The sequence below is a fragment of the Ambystoma mexicanum genome, chromosome 7p (genome assembly GCF_040938575.1).
Source record: "Ambystoma mexicanum isolate Mex_15411 chromosome 7p, UKY_AmexF1_1, whole genome shotgun sequence".
NCBI classification, from domain to species: Eukaryota; Metazoa; Chordata; class Amphibia; order Caudata; family Ambystomatidae; genus Ambystoma; species Ambystoma mexicanum.
This window is the reverse complement of record NC_090939.1, coordinates 603,314,991-603,330,208: the sequence shown is the minus strand read 5'-3', so window position 1 is coordinate 603,330,208 and position 15,218 is coordinate 603,314,991. Positions and strand designations below refer to the sequence as shown.

Sequence of the window (15,218 nt, the reverse complement as noted above, 5' to 3'; positions counted from 1 at the left end):
GGGCTGATTCTCAGGTGGGACAAGCAGTACTAAGACATCTTTTTTTCTACTGTTCCTTCTCACAACCCACCTCCAACTCTGGGTACTGCTCGCTAGTCTATGCACAGCATGTGATTCTAAGCAGATTAACAAGCATCAGAAGACATGCATTACTCACCGTAAAAGCATTTCTGATGATTGCATCTGCTTAGATTCACATGTGCCCTTCCTGCCTCCCCGCTCGCGGTGGAAGGAACATAGACTTACTACTTTCTCTCTTCATGTACTCACTCACTATAGCCTTGTGCTCCCTCATGGCAGAAAAAATACAATCTGAGGGACCTCGGCGCGTGAGGGATTTTGGGTACTACACACGTCACGATAGGGATAGTGTTTCAGACACGCCTATGTCCCCTTTCGGTCCCCGAAAGACAAGATGCAATACTCCGCGGTTGCCACTGGATGTCGGACCATATGCACAGCATGTGATTCTAAGCAGATACAATCATCAGAAATGCTTTTACGGTTAGTAATGCATGTCTTGCCTCTCACTGGGACTTCCTCTGCCTTGCTTTCCTTTCCATTGTTTTAGCTCATATGTGCCCTTACAGGCTGACCATATGCCGAACAGTGTTGTGTTCTGCTACAAAAATTCATCCATCCCTTACTGTTAGACCATGTCCTCCCTACAAAGAAAGCACAGCCATTTTCTTTCAGGTTTCCACCTACTCAATGAGCTGGAGCTTGAGTACCAACGAACATGGAGATTGGAGCCCCCAATTTCTGTTTGTGAAAATATTGGAAATGCCATTGGATGTATGCCTTAAGGGTTTTGTTTATTCTGGTGTAGGTTATACTCTATAATTAGATGGTTTTCATGTTCCTTAGTTGGCGAAAAACACAATTGTTTTAATGGGATTATTGATTAAATCATGTTTTCTTGTGATAATCCAGAACACAAGCATTTTAATCCCTATAGTAACCAGCTAGAGTTTTAAATTCTTTATATAAGAAAATGTTTCTCTTTTCAACTTCTCTCTGAATTAAACATGCTCCACATTTGTTTTTTTAAGAGCTGCCCAGTTTTTGCGTAAAATGGCTGACCCACAGTCCATCCAGGAATCTCAGAACCTTTCCATGTTTCTGGCAAACCACAATAAGATTACTCAAGTGAGTACCTGCTTTGATCTCTGGCTGCCCACTGCATATGTCAAACTTTAGGAAAGTCGGGCATTGTTGTGATGTAAAACTTGATCATACAAATGTGATGAGATTTTCAGCTTCGAACTTTGTTGTGCAAGTTTAACGTAAAGAAAAATATATGTTGGAGCAAGGAAACCAGTGCCTTGTTTGTTCTATGTGTCACTGTTTTATACGATAACACTGACTCCATGGACAGAGGATGGTATTATCACTGTATGGCAGGCTCAGCCAGCATATGTCTAATTTTCTAGTCACAATCTGGAGTACCAGGCGATTAAATATTGGCACCTTAAACATAAAGCAGCACAGCAGTCCATTTGGGTCTAGGAATGGATTTGGTTGGACTAAGCAAGCCCATACCTGTCAGTATTCATTGATCCATGTCCATGCTTTAACCCTATTCACCTCCAGATTATTTGGTGAAACAAAAGGTAAAAGACAATACAAAAAAAAACAACCTCCCGTGCAGTAAAGTCTCATTGTTGCTTTGGGGACACATGTTCAAGTTTTTACCTCGAAGAATTGGTGTCAGTTATCAGCTATTTTAGTCTGTTCAGCTTTCAGATACATTTAAAAAATCCTATAGGAAGTCCAGAACAGAAGAAATATAAACGTGGCTGTTGAGATGAATGGCAGCCATGTAAAGGGACTCTGAGAGGAAATTCTATTCTAGTGAACAGGGAAAGTCACTCTCTGGCCAAATTCTTTCAAGTTAGTGTGACGCAGCAGTACGGCTTAGATTTTGTAGGGTTTGAGTGTGGTGAAGGGTTCAGTTAAGCATACATATAGAACTATTAATAGCACAATTAGAATGTATAAAAAACATATTTTTTAGGCCTGGGACAAACTCTTGGCAATTAAAGCCACAGGTATCTGTTACACTAAACATACACTAGTCTTATATACACATTCACCTTTGGGGAGCCCTGGCTACAGAGCGCTTGCGCTTTAATTTGAACACAGTTCAAACAATGTGAGCAACTGTTGTTGGAAAAGCAATTGAATGTAGAACAGGGCAAGTAAGAACCAGATTAGATCACTACTATGAAGGAAAGAAAGGCGTTCGAAGTGGCATACACATCCCAATAAGACAAGGCACTAGCCCGTAAATCTTTCTCTAGCTAGAAAAGAGGGAGCCTGGTGCCCTGAGTCATAGGTCTCGATGCAGTTCTTTTCAGAAGACTAGGTGTCTTTTAAAGGGAGTCTGAACAAGCGTTGGCACTGCCCAACGGTAGTTGCGAGTGCCTCAAAGTTGAAGAACAATGAAAGTAAAGCTCCTGAAAGACCCTCTCCCATTCCAACCACCTTAGGGCAGTCAACGGTAGGATTCTTCACCAGAACTCCACCAATCGCGTTCATGCAAGGGAGAGGTTGGACAAGGGCTTTTCACCTGTTCAACCCTATGGAGGTGAGGTGGTAGGAAAATCTGTTTACTCACTCTCCTCTAATCCGATTCACTCATGAACCACTTTGGCAATTCCTGAAATTGCCCTGCCCCCATGCTTTAAGTATTGGTTCCATTGAGAGACATCCAGAAGTCACGGATGCAGAGTTCACTTTCGCCGCTGGCATATAGGTCCGACTAGTCATCGGTTCACTCTGGCAAGACAGTTCCTTGGACTGAACGGGTGGATTACCCAGGCAGGATGAAGAAGGGGCCACCAAATCGATTACCTCAGGGGACCCGCAGGACACGATGTAGGTGAAGATGAGCAATGCCTACTTCGCAGAAATGGGCGAAGTCAAACCTTGTGGGGAAAACGAATAAGGTGGTCCTGCACAGCAACTCTTTGTGCTGGAGTGCTGCAACTGCAGGGGGAGTCCATGATCTGTTGAGTCCCAACTCTTGATTCCACATGGAAACTGATGAAGCAAGGTAGCCCAAAGGAAAACTGGTCGGCCCATTAAATAGTTCTGGGACATTTCAGAAGGGTTCAGAGGGCAGGGGTCGAGACTGACTGTTGCACTGGCCCAGAGGTTGAAGCACAGGTGAAAGCCTCCTGGAGATCAGCAAAAGAGCAGAGTTTCGCCAGGCGGTTGATGAAGATCATTTTCGATAGGCTGTACTGACGAGTTCCGGCTTTTCAGCAGGATGCTCCTCTTCATAGGGATCTTTGCTCCAATTACTATCTGTGGACGGGCTGCAAAAGTCCCCTTTTTTACTAAGGATTTCTGCTGATATTGCCTTCAAGCCTAACAATGGTAAGGATCTGCACTGTTCAAACTGTCAGGGGCTGTCCAATCAAGGGCAGCCTCTGGCCACCACATCTGCTCAGCAACAGACACACTTTGGCATGGATGTGGATTGGGACCAGACAGTCCCAGCCCCCACATCCAGCCACAAACGCACACACCGCTGCTTTGCCCGAGAATGCCAAAACTTTACCTGGGGTTGGGCTTACCCTATATGGCAAATCCAGCCTTGAGAGGGCAGGAAGGACGGAATTTAAATGGCAAATGGACGGGCATAAATCTTGTGGCACGTACAAGTTAGAGTATATGGTACTCTAAAATGGTACTAAGCGGTAAAATGCAAAAGTTCTGGGGACAATTAAAAGAAGCAAATTAGAGAAGTATCCACTGCCACCAGCAAGTCTTGGGACCATCATGCAAGTAACCACAAAGTTCAGAAAAAAAGTTAAAGAAACATAAAGTATCCCTACCACACTTCACTGTAAGTTGAAGAGTACAGTGTAAAATAAATAGAATTTCACAATGGAGAACCAAGTTCTCCTGCACTAAAAGCCAAAGTGACTGATCAGCGCCCCCAAAACAGATGAGTTTAGCAAGGCAATTGAAGTTAAAAAAAACACAAAATATTGGGGGGAGGTGGGGCTGGTTCCATGGATGTCTTGGAGGGAAAGCAGCTAATAGAAAATATAAGATACCAGTAATGTAGGCTTGAACTCACTGGTGGTCCATGCTCACATCAGTGCTGCTGTCTGAGTGCCATCTGTGACGATTCAAGGGATCATGTCACCTCTCCTCAGAGGGTAGGGATGTGAGGTCGCTACCCAATAGTCCCCTTAGGGGTTGTGGAAAGCAGAACCTCACAGGGAGAGACTCCCCTCATGGGTATAGGGTCTCCCATTCCATGAAGGAACTCCCTGACCCCTTTTCCTTTGGGACCAAGCTCTTGTCAGAAATTCCTGAAAACACTACTGTCTGTTATGGCGAGGCTTCTTCTGTCTTTTGATCTACGAATCAATCTGACCCAGGCGAAGAAGAACCAAAGCGACCTTGAGTATAATAACAGACTGCCTAGATGTATTACTGAGAAGAGCTGGCCCCAAGGAGGCATAAAGGTCACATCAACAAAGAAGGACTTTGACTTTACCCTGGGGAGGATCAGCCCAGGAAATAAAGATTGAGAAAGGACTAGGAAGAAGGGAGAGCAGCCGGCGTGAAGCCAGCCCAGCCAAGCACGGGAAGTTTAAACCTGGGAACGTGAAGTGCAAGGACGTTTATCACCAGTAGCGGGGCTGTCGCGGAACAGTCAGCGTAGCACGACATTCGAAACCAAGCTCCTAACCAACCGAAGAGACCAAGAAACTGGCGGTTCCGTGACCTTGAGGATGTGGACTGTGTGATCCTGCATCTGCACCAGAGCCATGTGGTCCAAGTCACTGCAGAGCCGCAAGGACGAAGCAGGGAGCGGAGTGACGAAAGCTGGGGATGCTGAAGTTACTCGAGCTAGCCTACCACCCCAGGAAGAACCGGCGACGCAGTCCCGACATACTACAGGTAACGGGACCAACGGGAGACCCGGTAGCGGTTTGGGGCAAATCCAGAGAAGCTTGGGAGTAATCTCCCTCGTCACTGTAGTGATATCCAGAGAATCCAGAGTCAGGAGAAATCATTGAGTAATCTCGCTCGTCATAGTAGTGATGTCCCCGGATTGGGGAATCGGGAGTGCATCTGAAGGAATCTCCCTCGTCACAGTGATAATCCAAATAGGATTAAAAAGGAGATTAGATGACAAGATCTGGAGGTAATCTTCAGAACATCCCAAGAACGGCAAGAATTACTTGAACTGTAAAGCAAGCTTTCAAAAGCCCTTTGGGAGAAGTAAATAGCCTTTTGAGGACTAGTGCTAAAGAATATTCCAAGACAGCTGTGAGATACCTGAAGGTGTCTCACCCACTAGCCCCCGGGGATCTGTCCTCCAAGTGGCTAGGACATGGCCATTGCTTTTGGATCCAGTTCCGGGGGGTGGACCAGTGCCGGGAGGATCACCTGGGTGAGGGATGTTCAGGGGGTGGATCAGTGCCGGGAGGATCACCTGGGTGAGGGATGTTCACGGAGTGGGACCCGGATGGTGAGACGCGGTATTCCCTTCCCTGTAACACCTTTAGGATACTTAGTAACTCAAGCCCCTCTACCCCCTGCCCTTTTGCAACACGCACCATAGACCTAACATGTCCCAATATGATAGTCGTGCACAGTCAGGCAATTACTGCTCATCACACACGCCTGACTTCCATTAGATTTCCCCACACGGATAAAAGGCGGAGCACAAGAGCCCACTCTAAGCACACGAGGAAGCAGCAGTTGCAAGATGGCAGTTTAACACAAGGCGAAAGATGGCAAAACAAAAGGGGATGGCCCTTTACCTTTTCGACATGGAACTGTTATTTTCACAAAACCTCGAATAGAAAGCATAAAACCAGGAAACCGGGCTGAAGAATCCTGCATTGTGTGTCGGAGGTACCAGAGGTGGTTCTGCGTCGATAATCAAGGTAGGATGAATCGCCTGCTAGCATGGCACTGTCCTTGGCTTCTACAACAAAGCGGCGCCAGTGAAATCAGCACAGCCGGCGAGGCCGATACCAGACAGGTCTATGTTGAAGCCAAATTTGCAAGCAGCAACTTTGTATGGTGAACGCTGAAGCAAACAATGTAACCAACACAAGTAAAATTGGACAACAGATGAGTGACTGAACTTTGAAACCAAGATACCATACCTTGGACAGAGTGGTCAGGCACTGTGTTGTGTGCATGCTCATTCGAAGGCATCTGTAAGGTATCCAACTGAGAGGTGGCAAAAGCGAAAAGGATTGTGAATCGAAGTGGTCCTGCAATGGGTCAAGCAAAATCCAGTGCACAATCGAAAGTCTTTGATGTTAATAGAGTAAAGAAAGTTGATTAAAAAGTGGATAACGTTGGTCCGAGCCTGAATGAGGGGGATTGGCTGAGAGTTTTGGGTTAAATCAAAGTTTCTGTTAAAGAAAATTAAAATTGGTCCAAGCCTGTCAGAGGGAGAGGAATTGAAGATTGTGTCATGGCACATCTGAGCCCGGCGGAGGGGGACCCAGGGTGAACTGAGAAACGTAATGTGTGTGAAATCCTGAGAGGAAAATAACGTATTGTTTGTCGCATCAGGCCCGCTGAAAGAAGAGACTTTGAAAGAGACTTGGGCACGAAGGCCCTGATGCTCATGTTTGAACTACACCCTCATGCTAGAGAAGCCAAAGACTGTGCTAAACTCAAACGTGCCACATGGTCCTGTGTTGAAAACGTGGGTAAGGGAGGCCAACGACTTAAATATCCTGACATATATTATTTCGCAGACACTTCTTTCTTTTAGAAAACATTATTTCCCACACTATTTGTAATTGGAGGTTAAGGATTGGCAATAGGTTTTTGTTTGTATGGGCCCTTTTATTTTGACAAGACACCACTAGGACTGCGTTATTATTATTCCATGGTTGTAGCTTGCTCCCATCTTTAGATTTAGATGGCCGTTTTCCAAACCCTTTTTGAAGTTCAATAAACACCCTTGAACTGTAGTCACTTGTGTCGGTCTTACTGTTGATACCATGCCTTCCTTACACAGCCCTGAAGGCTGTGAAAGGTGAACCAGGAGAAGGGAATCATTCTCCTGACCACACTTTCTTTGTTGAATCAGGAGCTAAAGCAGGGGGTTAGTGGAGAAGAGACCAGGACTGAGCAAGTTTACCATGAGGTAGGAGTCATTCTCCTGGTGCTATATATAATTGGATGCTGATCCTCGACCACGAGAATCAGAGTTTTCGAGGGGATGGGGTCCATCGACGTATTCCATATCTATGACAGTAATCACCACAGCTGTGCTGCTTCGGAAAATCTTTCGGCTCCTGCGTCGATGACGTCGATACGCTGTCCTCGAGGGCCTCCGTCGAGCCGACGTTACCGGATGTTATAAGTAGGGACGCACGACGCCCATAGCCTCAGTTCCATTTTTTCCACGAACGTGTTCGCTTCAGAGATCTCGGCGCGCCTCGATTCTACTGAATCCTGTTCTTTCGGTTCTTCGAACCTGTTTCTTCATTGCTATCGAAAATGTCTTCGGCTTCTTCCACCCCCCCGGTCCGGGTTTAAGAAGTGTCGGATGTGCGGATCCAAGATATTGCTGACGGAAACGCATGACGCTTGCCTCTGGTGCCTCGGGGCGGACCATGATACGGACGACTGTGTCGACTGCCAATCCCTCATATCGAAGGCCTTGTGGGAGCGTAAGAAGAAGCTGTCAGTCGGTAAGGTGGCCAAGCCCTGCAAGTCGCGTTCCACTGGTTTTTCGACAGACGATTCAAGGGGCGACTCTCTGCATCGTCGTCGGGAGTCCGGAGGTTGTCGGTCTGGGAGTCGGTCCCGCCATTCCTCTGCCTCTTCGAGGCACTCCAGGAAGCGCCATCATTGGTCGCCTTCCCCGTCCTCTTCCGAGGACTCCGCCCGTCAGCGGGTTGCTTGTCCCAACAAGCATTCCACTCCTGAGGAATGGGATTCCTTCCGAAAGGAGATGTTGGCGATTTTTCAATCGCAGGGCTCCGGTACGTCTGTGCCATCTGAGGACGCCGGTCCTGGCCATGCTAGAGACACCGCTCGTCTGCCTTCGGGCTCAAGCAGTCGTCACGACCACCAGACGCCTTTGAGGTCCCGGTCGGACAAGGATGGTTGCTCTAGACATGCCCGTTCCAGGTCCCGGTCCTCGACGCCATCGAGACCGCGTGAACCTGTGAAGTCTTCGAGGAAGACATCGACGCCGGCGGCGCCGAGGTCGTCGACGGACTCTCTCGAGGCCCCGCCTCCGAGGAAGTCGTCAACGCCATCTGCGCCCAGACTGTCGAGAGACCCGCTCGGGCCTCCACCCTCGATGCCTGTGTCGACGCCGTCGAAGCTGTCAGTGCCGTGCTCGACGCCGATTCCCTTGACGCCTTTCGAGGCGGCTTTGTCGGGAATGCCTCGTGGTACAGGGGAACCCCCTAGAAAGGCTCTGGCTAAGGCAAAACATGTCTTTGTTCCCTTTTCGGTTCCCTCTTTCTAGCCTCTGGATTATATTTCTGAGGTGGATGAGGGGTCTGAGGAAGGTGTGGTTCCTGCAGAGGTCCCTGATGACATTGTTTCTGGTCATAGCCAGCTTGAGGACCTGAGCCAGACATTGCATGACGCCAGTGGGCTCGACACCTCTCCGGATGTAGAATTTGCATGCCGACTCCTCTTATCGGCGCCTGATGTCGAGGGTCGCGTATTACCTGGGGTGGTCTGCCCCCCCCCCCCCCCCTGGGGATTTTCAGCAGGATGACCTGACTGATATCCTGGACCATGGTCCACCAACTGACCCGGTGCTGCCATTCCATATGGCCTTGCAGAGAAGGGTGGCTGCGGCTTGGACTTCTCCGGAGAGTCTTCCGTCAGTGAGCAAGTCCTTGCCGAAGAAATATCGCCCAGCCAGTGGCGATCCCTGCTACTTGACCACGCACCCTACTCTGGAAAGTTTTTAGTGGGGCAGTCAGCTATGGCCCCCGCAAAGCAGGCGTCGTACCCTACCATCCCTCCTGATAGGGACGACAAACGTTTTGACGGCGGGGCGAAGAAGGTATTTTCTTCTGGGGGTATGGCGCGTCAGGCTGCCAGCTCTGTTTGTGCCCACGCACACTCTGTGGAACTATTTCCTTAGCGGCTAATCATATTCCCGAAGGGGAGGAACGGGATGGTTTCCTCGCTATCATGCAGGATGGCAAGGATGCCATGTGTGAATCTGTTCAGTCGGGTCTGGACATGGTTGATTGTGTCAGCTGGTCCATGGTGGCGAGCACCGTAGTTTGCGTGGTTGCGGAAGTCGGGTTTTGCTCCTGATGTGCAGGCCCGCCTCCTCAACATGCCCTTTGATGGTGAACTATTTTTTGGCAGCAAGGCTGACGAGAGTCTTGAGAGGTTGCACACCTCCAAAGCTGCAGCGAAGTCGTTGGGCGCTGCAGTCCGCCAACCTCCGCCTTTTCGTCCTAGGGGACAGCAATGGAGGGGAGGTTCCTTTCGATATTACTCCTCCTTTAGTAAATCAAGAGGAGCTGCTAGTCCAATGGCCAACCGTAGGAGTGCCAGAGGTGGAAAACAAGGTACTTGAGGTGCCAAGGCCGCGCGAGTAGTTGCCTCTTTGCCCTCAGGCACTGCCGCAGCCGCTACAGCTCAGTCATGAGGCCCATGCTTCGCCGTTTGGGGCAAGGCTGGCACAGCATCTTGTAGAGTGGCGTGCCATTACTTCAGATGTGTGGGTTCTGGAGAGCATAGCCCACGACTACTGTCTTCCTTTCCGGCAGAGGCCTCGCGACAATCCACCGGGGAATCTCTCTTTGAAGAGTCTGGATCCGCTCCTTGCGCAGGAAATGCAATCCCTGCTGGAGAAAGGCGCAATAGAACTGGTGCCTGTAGCGGAGAGGGATGGTATTCCCCTTATTTTTTTATTTCAAAGAAAGACGGGGGACTGAGACCCATCATGGAATTGCGTGGTTCGAACAAGCTCCTCAGGAAGGACAAGTTGAAGATGGTTAATCTTTCTCAAGTCCACCAGGCCCTTCAACTTCAGGACTGGTTGGTGTCTCTAGACCTCAAGGACGCTTATTTTCATGTGCCGATCCATCCCAAGCACAAGAAGTACCTGAGGTTCGCGGTTGGCGACTCGCACTTTCAGTTTCGGGTCCTGCCGTTTGGATTGACCTCCGCCCCTAGGGTTTTCTCCGAGCTCATGGTGGTGGTGGCAGCGTATCTCAGGAAAGGGGGGTTCGTCTACCCCTACCTGGATGATTGGTTGATCAGGGCGCGCTCTCCTGAGCAAGTCCTGGATCATCTGTCCGTCACCTGCCACTCCCTTCACAAGCTGGGCTTCTCCCTCAACTTAAAGAAGTCCCACTTGACGCCAACACAGCGGCTCCAGTACATCAGAGCAGTGCTCAACACGTCCCTGGAGCAGTGTTTTCCTGCCCTGGTGAGAGCTCACCACATTGGGCATGCTGAAACTTGTGCACCATCTGCTGAAAGTCTCCCAGTGTTAGAGTTCTTGAGGTTGCTCAGCCTTATGGCATCCTGCATTCTTCTGGTGCCAGAGGCCAGGTTGCGGATAATATCTCTCCAATGGGCTCTCAAACTCCAGTGGTCACAGTCCTCCGGTAGGATGTCGGACCCCGTTCAGGTGCTGCCTTCGGTCGCCCAGGACCTTCTGACCTTCTGTGGTGGGCCGTCGAAGGCAACTTGATGAGGGGGGCTCTGTTTTGGCTACCCTGGCCGGAGGTGACAATCGTGACGGACGCGTCCCTCACGGGATGGGGAGCTCATGCCAACGAGCTGACAGTCAGCGGTCGTTGGTCTCGGTCGGAGTCTAGACTCCATATCAATCTGTTGGAGCTGAGGGCCGTCGGGCTTGCCCTGAAGGCTTTTCTGCCGACTGTGCGAGGGAAGAATGTCCTGATTCTGACGGATAACACGGTGGCCATGCACTAACTCAACAAAAAGGGGGGGGGCAGGGTCACTTCCTCTGTGCAGGGAGGCGATGCAGCTCTGGTTAAAACTATACGGTGGACGCTCTGAGCAGGCAGAGCGCGATCTCTCACGAGTGGGAGCTGGCTCAGGAGATTCTCCTGGAGATCTTCACCCTTTGGGGACCCCTCAAGTGGATCTCTTCACCTCCATTGTCAACAGGAAGTGCGAAAGGTTCTGCTCGTGGGAATTTCCTCCAAGAGGAGCCTTAGGAGACGTGTTTGTGGTGGAGTGGTCTTTCCCACTGCTGTACGCGTTTCCTCCAGTCGCCGTCATGCCGCAAGTGCTGCAGAGGTTACGGTGGTTCGGTTCCCGGATGATCCTCATTGCTCTGGCATGGGCCCGGAGGACGTGGTACCCGGACCCTCTCGACTTGTCCATCTGCCCTCCACGTCGTCTTCCCTACTGAGACGATCTGCTCTCACGGCAGGGGGGGTCAGGTTCTCCATCCAGAGGTCAGATCCCTCAACCTTCACGCTTGGCTTCTGAAAGGTTGAGGTATAAGGATTGGGAACTTCCTGAAGATGTGATGGAGGTGTTGCTTTCGGCCAGACGGCCGGCAACAAAGTCCCTGTACCGTTGGAGAAAGTTCTGCGACTGCAGGGTTCAGAATGTGGATCCTTTTTCATGTGACATTCCTGTAGTACTGTCTTTTTTGCTTTCTTTAGCCCACAGGGGCTTGCAAGTGGGTACCATTAAAGGTTACCTGGCGGCGCTGTCCATATTTAAGCGCTTGTCTGAGGAGTGTTCTTATTTTAAAATTCCTTTAATTTCTCAGTTTTTGAAATGGCTCACTAATGTGTTCCCTCCGTCACCTTTCCAGGTTCCCGGTTGGGATTTGAACTTTGTTCTCAAGTTTCTAATGGGTGCTCCGTTTGAGCCTTTACATTCTTGTCCTTTGAGACTGCTAACCCTTAAAACTGTATTTTTAGTTGCGGTCACTTCCGCTCGCAGAGTGAGTGAGTAACAGGCACTTTCAGTTAAGCTACCCTTCACTGTGTTTCAGAAGGACAGGGTTGTCCTTCGAGTTCCTCCTTCCTTTCTTCCGAAGGTGGTGTCGGATTTTCATTTAAGCCAGAAGGTTGTTCTTCGGCCATTTTATCCTCCTCTGCATCCTGGCAAGGACGAGGAGAGGCTCCATAGGTTAGATCCTAGGAGAGCTTTAAGTTTCTACATTTCACGCATGTCCCGGGTCAGAGTGGACGATCAGCTCTTTATTGGTTACGCTGGAAGGCGTTTGGGACAAGCTGTGACTAAGCAGACTTTGTCTAAATGGATTTTCTTGGCAATTTCTGAATGTTACCGCCTGGCGGGTAAGGACCCTCCGGTTGGTTTACGGCCCATTCGACTAGGGGTGTGGCTGCCTCTACTGCCCTGCAGAGCGGTGTTCCTATTTGTAACATCTTTGAAGCAGCCACTTGGGCTTCGGTCCATACTTTTGTACGTCACTACTCCCTAGATTCCATCCATGGGCAGGATCTGGCTTTTGGCAAGGCGGTCCTTTACTCTGCAATTTGATTGGGCATTCTAAATTTGTATATTCTAAATTATTTTCCCACCTCCTTACGTTGGTACTGTTTTGGGAGTCTGTCATAGATATGGAATACGTCGGAGGACCCAATCCCCTCTAAAAACAAGTTACTCTTTTACCTGGTAACGTTCTTTCGATGGGAGGGTCCGACGACGTATTCCATATCGCTCCCTCCCTGCCTACCCCGCTACAGAATTTCTTATGCGATTGCAGCTTACGTTTCCGCAAGGCTTTCTGTGGTTATACTGGCACAAGATGGGTGTCACACGTTCTGGGGAAAAAACTACAACTGAGGCTACGGGCGTTGTGCGTCCTACTTATAACATCCGGTGACGTCGGCTCGACGGAGGCCCTCGAGGACAGCGTATCGACGCCATCGACGCAGGACGCAGACGACGAAAGATTTTCTGAAACGGCAGAGCTGTGGTGATTACTGTCATGGGAATGGAATAAGTCGTCAGACCCTCCCATCGAAAGAACGTTACCAGGTAAGAGAGTAACTTGTTCTATTGTTGGTGTAGGCAGGGACAACTCTTTAGAGGCTGGGAGAGGTAGGTTCTTTGTTGAAACATGCCACCCCCTTCTCCGATTCCTTACTCCACATCACACATTGCTAAAACGCGGCTGTCTGTGCGTCATCTTGCTTTATGGAGAATGAAATTGGGACGAGGCAGAGTATGAGGATCCTTCAGCGCTGCACCCTTGTGTTTGACGTGCAGACAGCCACGTTGTGGGACCTACTGCTGGCATCCTGTGTACTTCTTCCAGGTGCAGTGCTCTTCATGGTTTTCCACCTCTCTAGCCTCTGGTATCTCTGATGACCTTTAAGTCCTGGTACCCCCAGGTGGGTGTGGAGGGAAGCAGGTCTAAACTGCGGGGTGATGGTGGCTGTCCAACTCCCATGTATCCGTCAAAGGTTTAGGTGTGAGGAGGACCAGGGGGGACGCATAACCTGCTCAAGAGATGCTAGAGCTCAGCTGAGCTGAACATGAGCAAAAATGTATTCCCCATTTGATTGAAAAATGAGGGGGATCTTTCCTACTAAAATGCGAGCGAGGGCACATGCTGTGGTGAGGAGTCGGAATAAGTGCACCATGCTCAAAGGACCTGTTGGGGAGAATTCTCAGAAATGTTATAATTCCCTTCTACCTTAGAGACCCCCAGCTCTTTTGCTTGACTTTAGGACTTTTAATTTTTATCTTGAAGCGAGTAAGACCTTTTTCCCACTTTCTCATGCATTTTTATTTTATTTGAACACTCGGTTTCTTTTGGTTTTGGAGTCCGACACACTCCATAGGCATCATCTTTTTACATTGTAAGACACACTGCACCCTCACATCAGTGCAGTGTCACAGAGAAATCCTTTGGATCTCTGCTAAGGATTAATGCCTTCTCTTGGCTAACTATTATTTCCAAGAGTAGCGAAGTGAAATTGACTTTACTTACATCTTCCTCTTTATAGATCCAGCGCACACTATCTTAGATTAGGGTGCTGGAGGGGTTACTTAGTATCTCCTTTGTCTAACTTCTTGTCTAACATTTTTATGTTGCCCTTTCTACAATTAATGGCTGGTGGCAGCGGTTTACCTTTTCCTATCATTGTGTGTTTTCACCATGGGCTGCGTTTTCAGCTGCGGTATAGTTAGTACCCATGGGTGCCCATTTTGTCAAAATGGCCCCGGTTCTTGTTGGAAAGTTCCTTCTTGAGATTTACTCTGCGTGCCAAACCAGGTTTGGTCCCTTTGTTTGTTTTGTCTTTAGTGGGATTCACAGGTGAAGCCCGTCTCTGGCTTCAGCGTGTCTGGCAGGGCAGGAAGCAAGGGAGGTGCCCAAAACTCCCTGTGCTTAGTCTCCTTGGTTACAGGAATGCCCCCAAAGATGATTGGCTGGCTGGCTGTACTTGGAGGACAGTCACCCTGCTGTGAGTGACAGCTAGGCTGCAAATGAATGGGAGAGACTTGCATAAAAAGTGAGGTCTTTTGCAAGGAAGGCAGAGTCAACCACTGCACGAAGGAACTGAAGAAAGAAACTGGAAGAGATCCTTGCTGCAACTCCTGGACCGTTGGTTTGCCTGGGGTAGCCCTGCTGCAGTGCTGAAGCTCCTATTTCGACATGGACTAGAGAAGCCCGGAATGGACGACTTCTCCCGACTTCGCCCCTTGGGTTGGTGGGACCAATCGACCCCAAGACGAACTCGACTGAAACCCCTCTCTGCTGGCTGTAATTCCATTGCTGCTGCAGGAAGCAAGTGTCAGGGGGACGGGAACACCAGAATCGAGTGCATTGTTTTTAAGCTGGATCCAAGCTCCAGGAAGATCCTCCAAACTCCCTCGAAGCAGGGCTGACTAAGCCTGAGCCACCTCAATAGAGTGCTGTACCCCAGAAGCAAGGAAAGTCCACAAGGTGTCCAAGAACCGCGGTGGTGCTATCGCCGAGAAGCTGAAACCGCGAAGTGCCGTCGTTCTGAATTGCGCCCATTGCGATCGCCAATCTTCAAATCATAGTGCATGAGTCGCCAGACGTCCTCCCACTTGTCCCTACGACTGAGGCCCAGGAACAACAGGATCTGCACGAACTATAACAGGAGCAGAAACCAGTTGAAACCCTTTCTTCAGACCTAAGGTACTATTAACTAAGGGGTACTTACCTCTTGTGTGTGTAGCGTGCTTGTTCTGTTGAGACTTGCATTGGCTCCCCCTTTGCAGAGTTGCTTGCT

At 49.4% G+C, this 15,218-nt stretch overlaps 1 protein-coding gene across 1 annotated transcript in view; it reads left to right on the top strand.

Moving 5' to 3' along the window:
* Positions 1-15,218, top strand: part of CYFIP1 (cytoplasmic FMR1 interacting protein 1) — a 1,181,635-nt gene that overhangs the window by 302,818 nt on the left and 863,599 nt on the right. Inside the window, 1 exon segment of the mRNA XM_069636612.1 lies at positions 1,053-1,149. Coding sequence (XP_069492713.1) covers positions 1,053-1,149 — 97 coding nt within the window.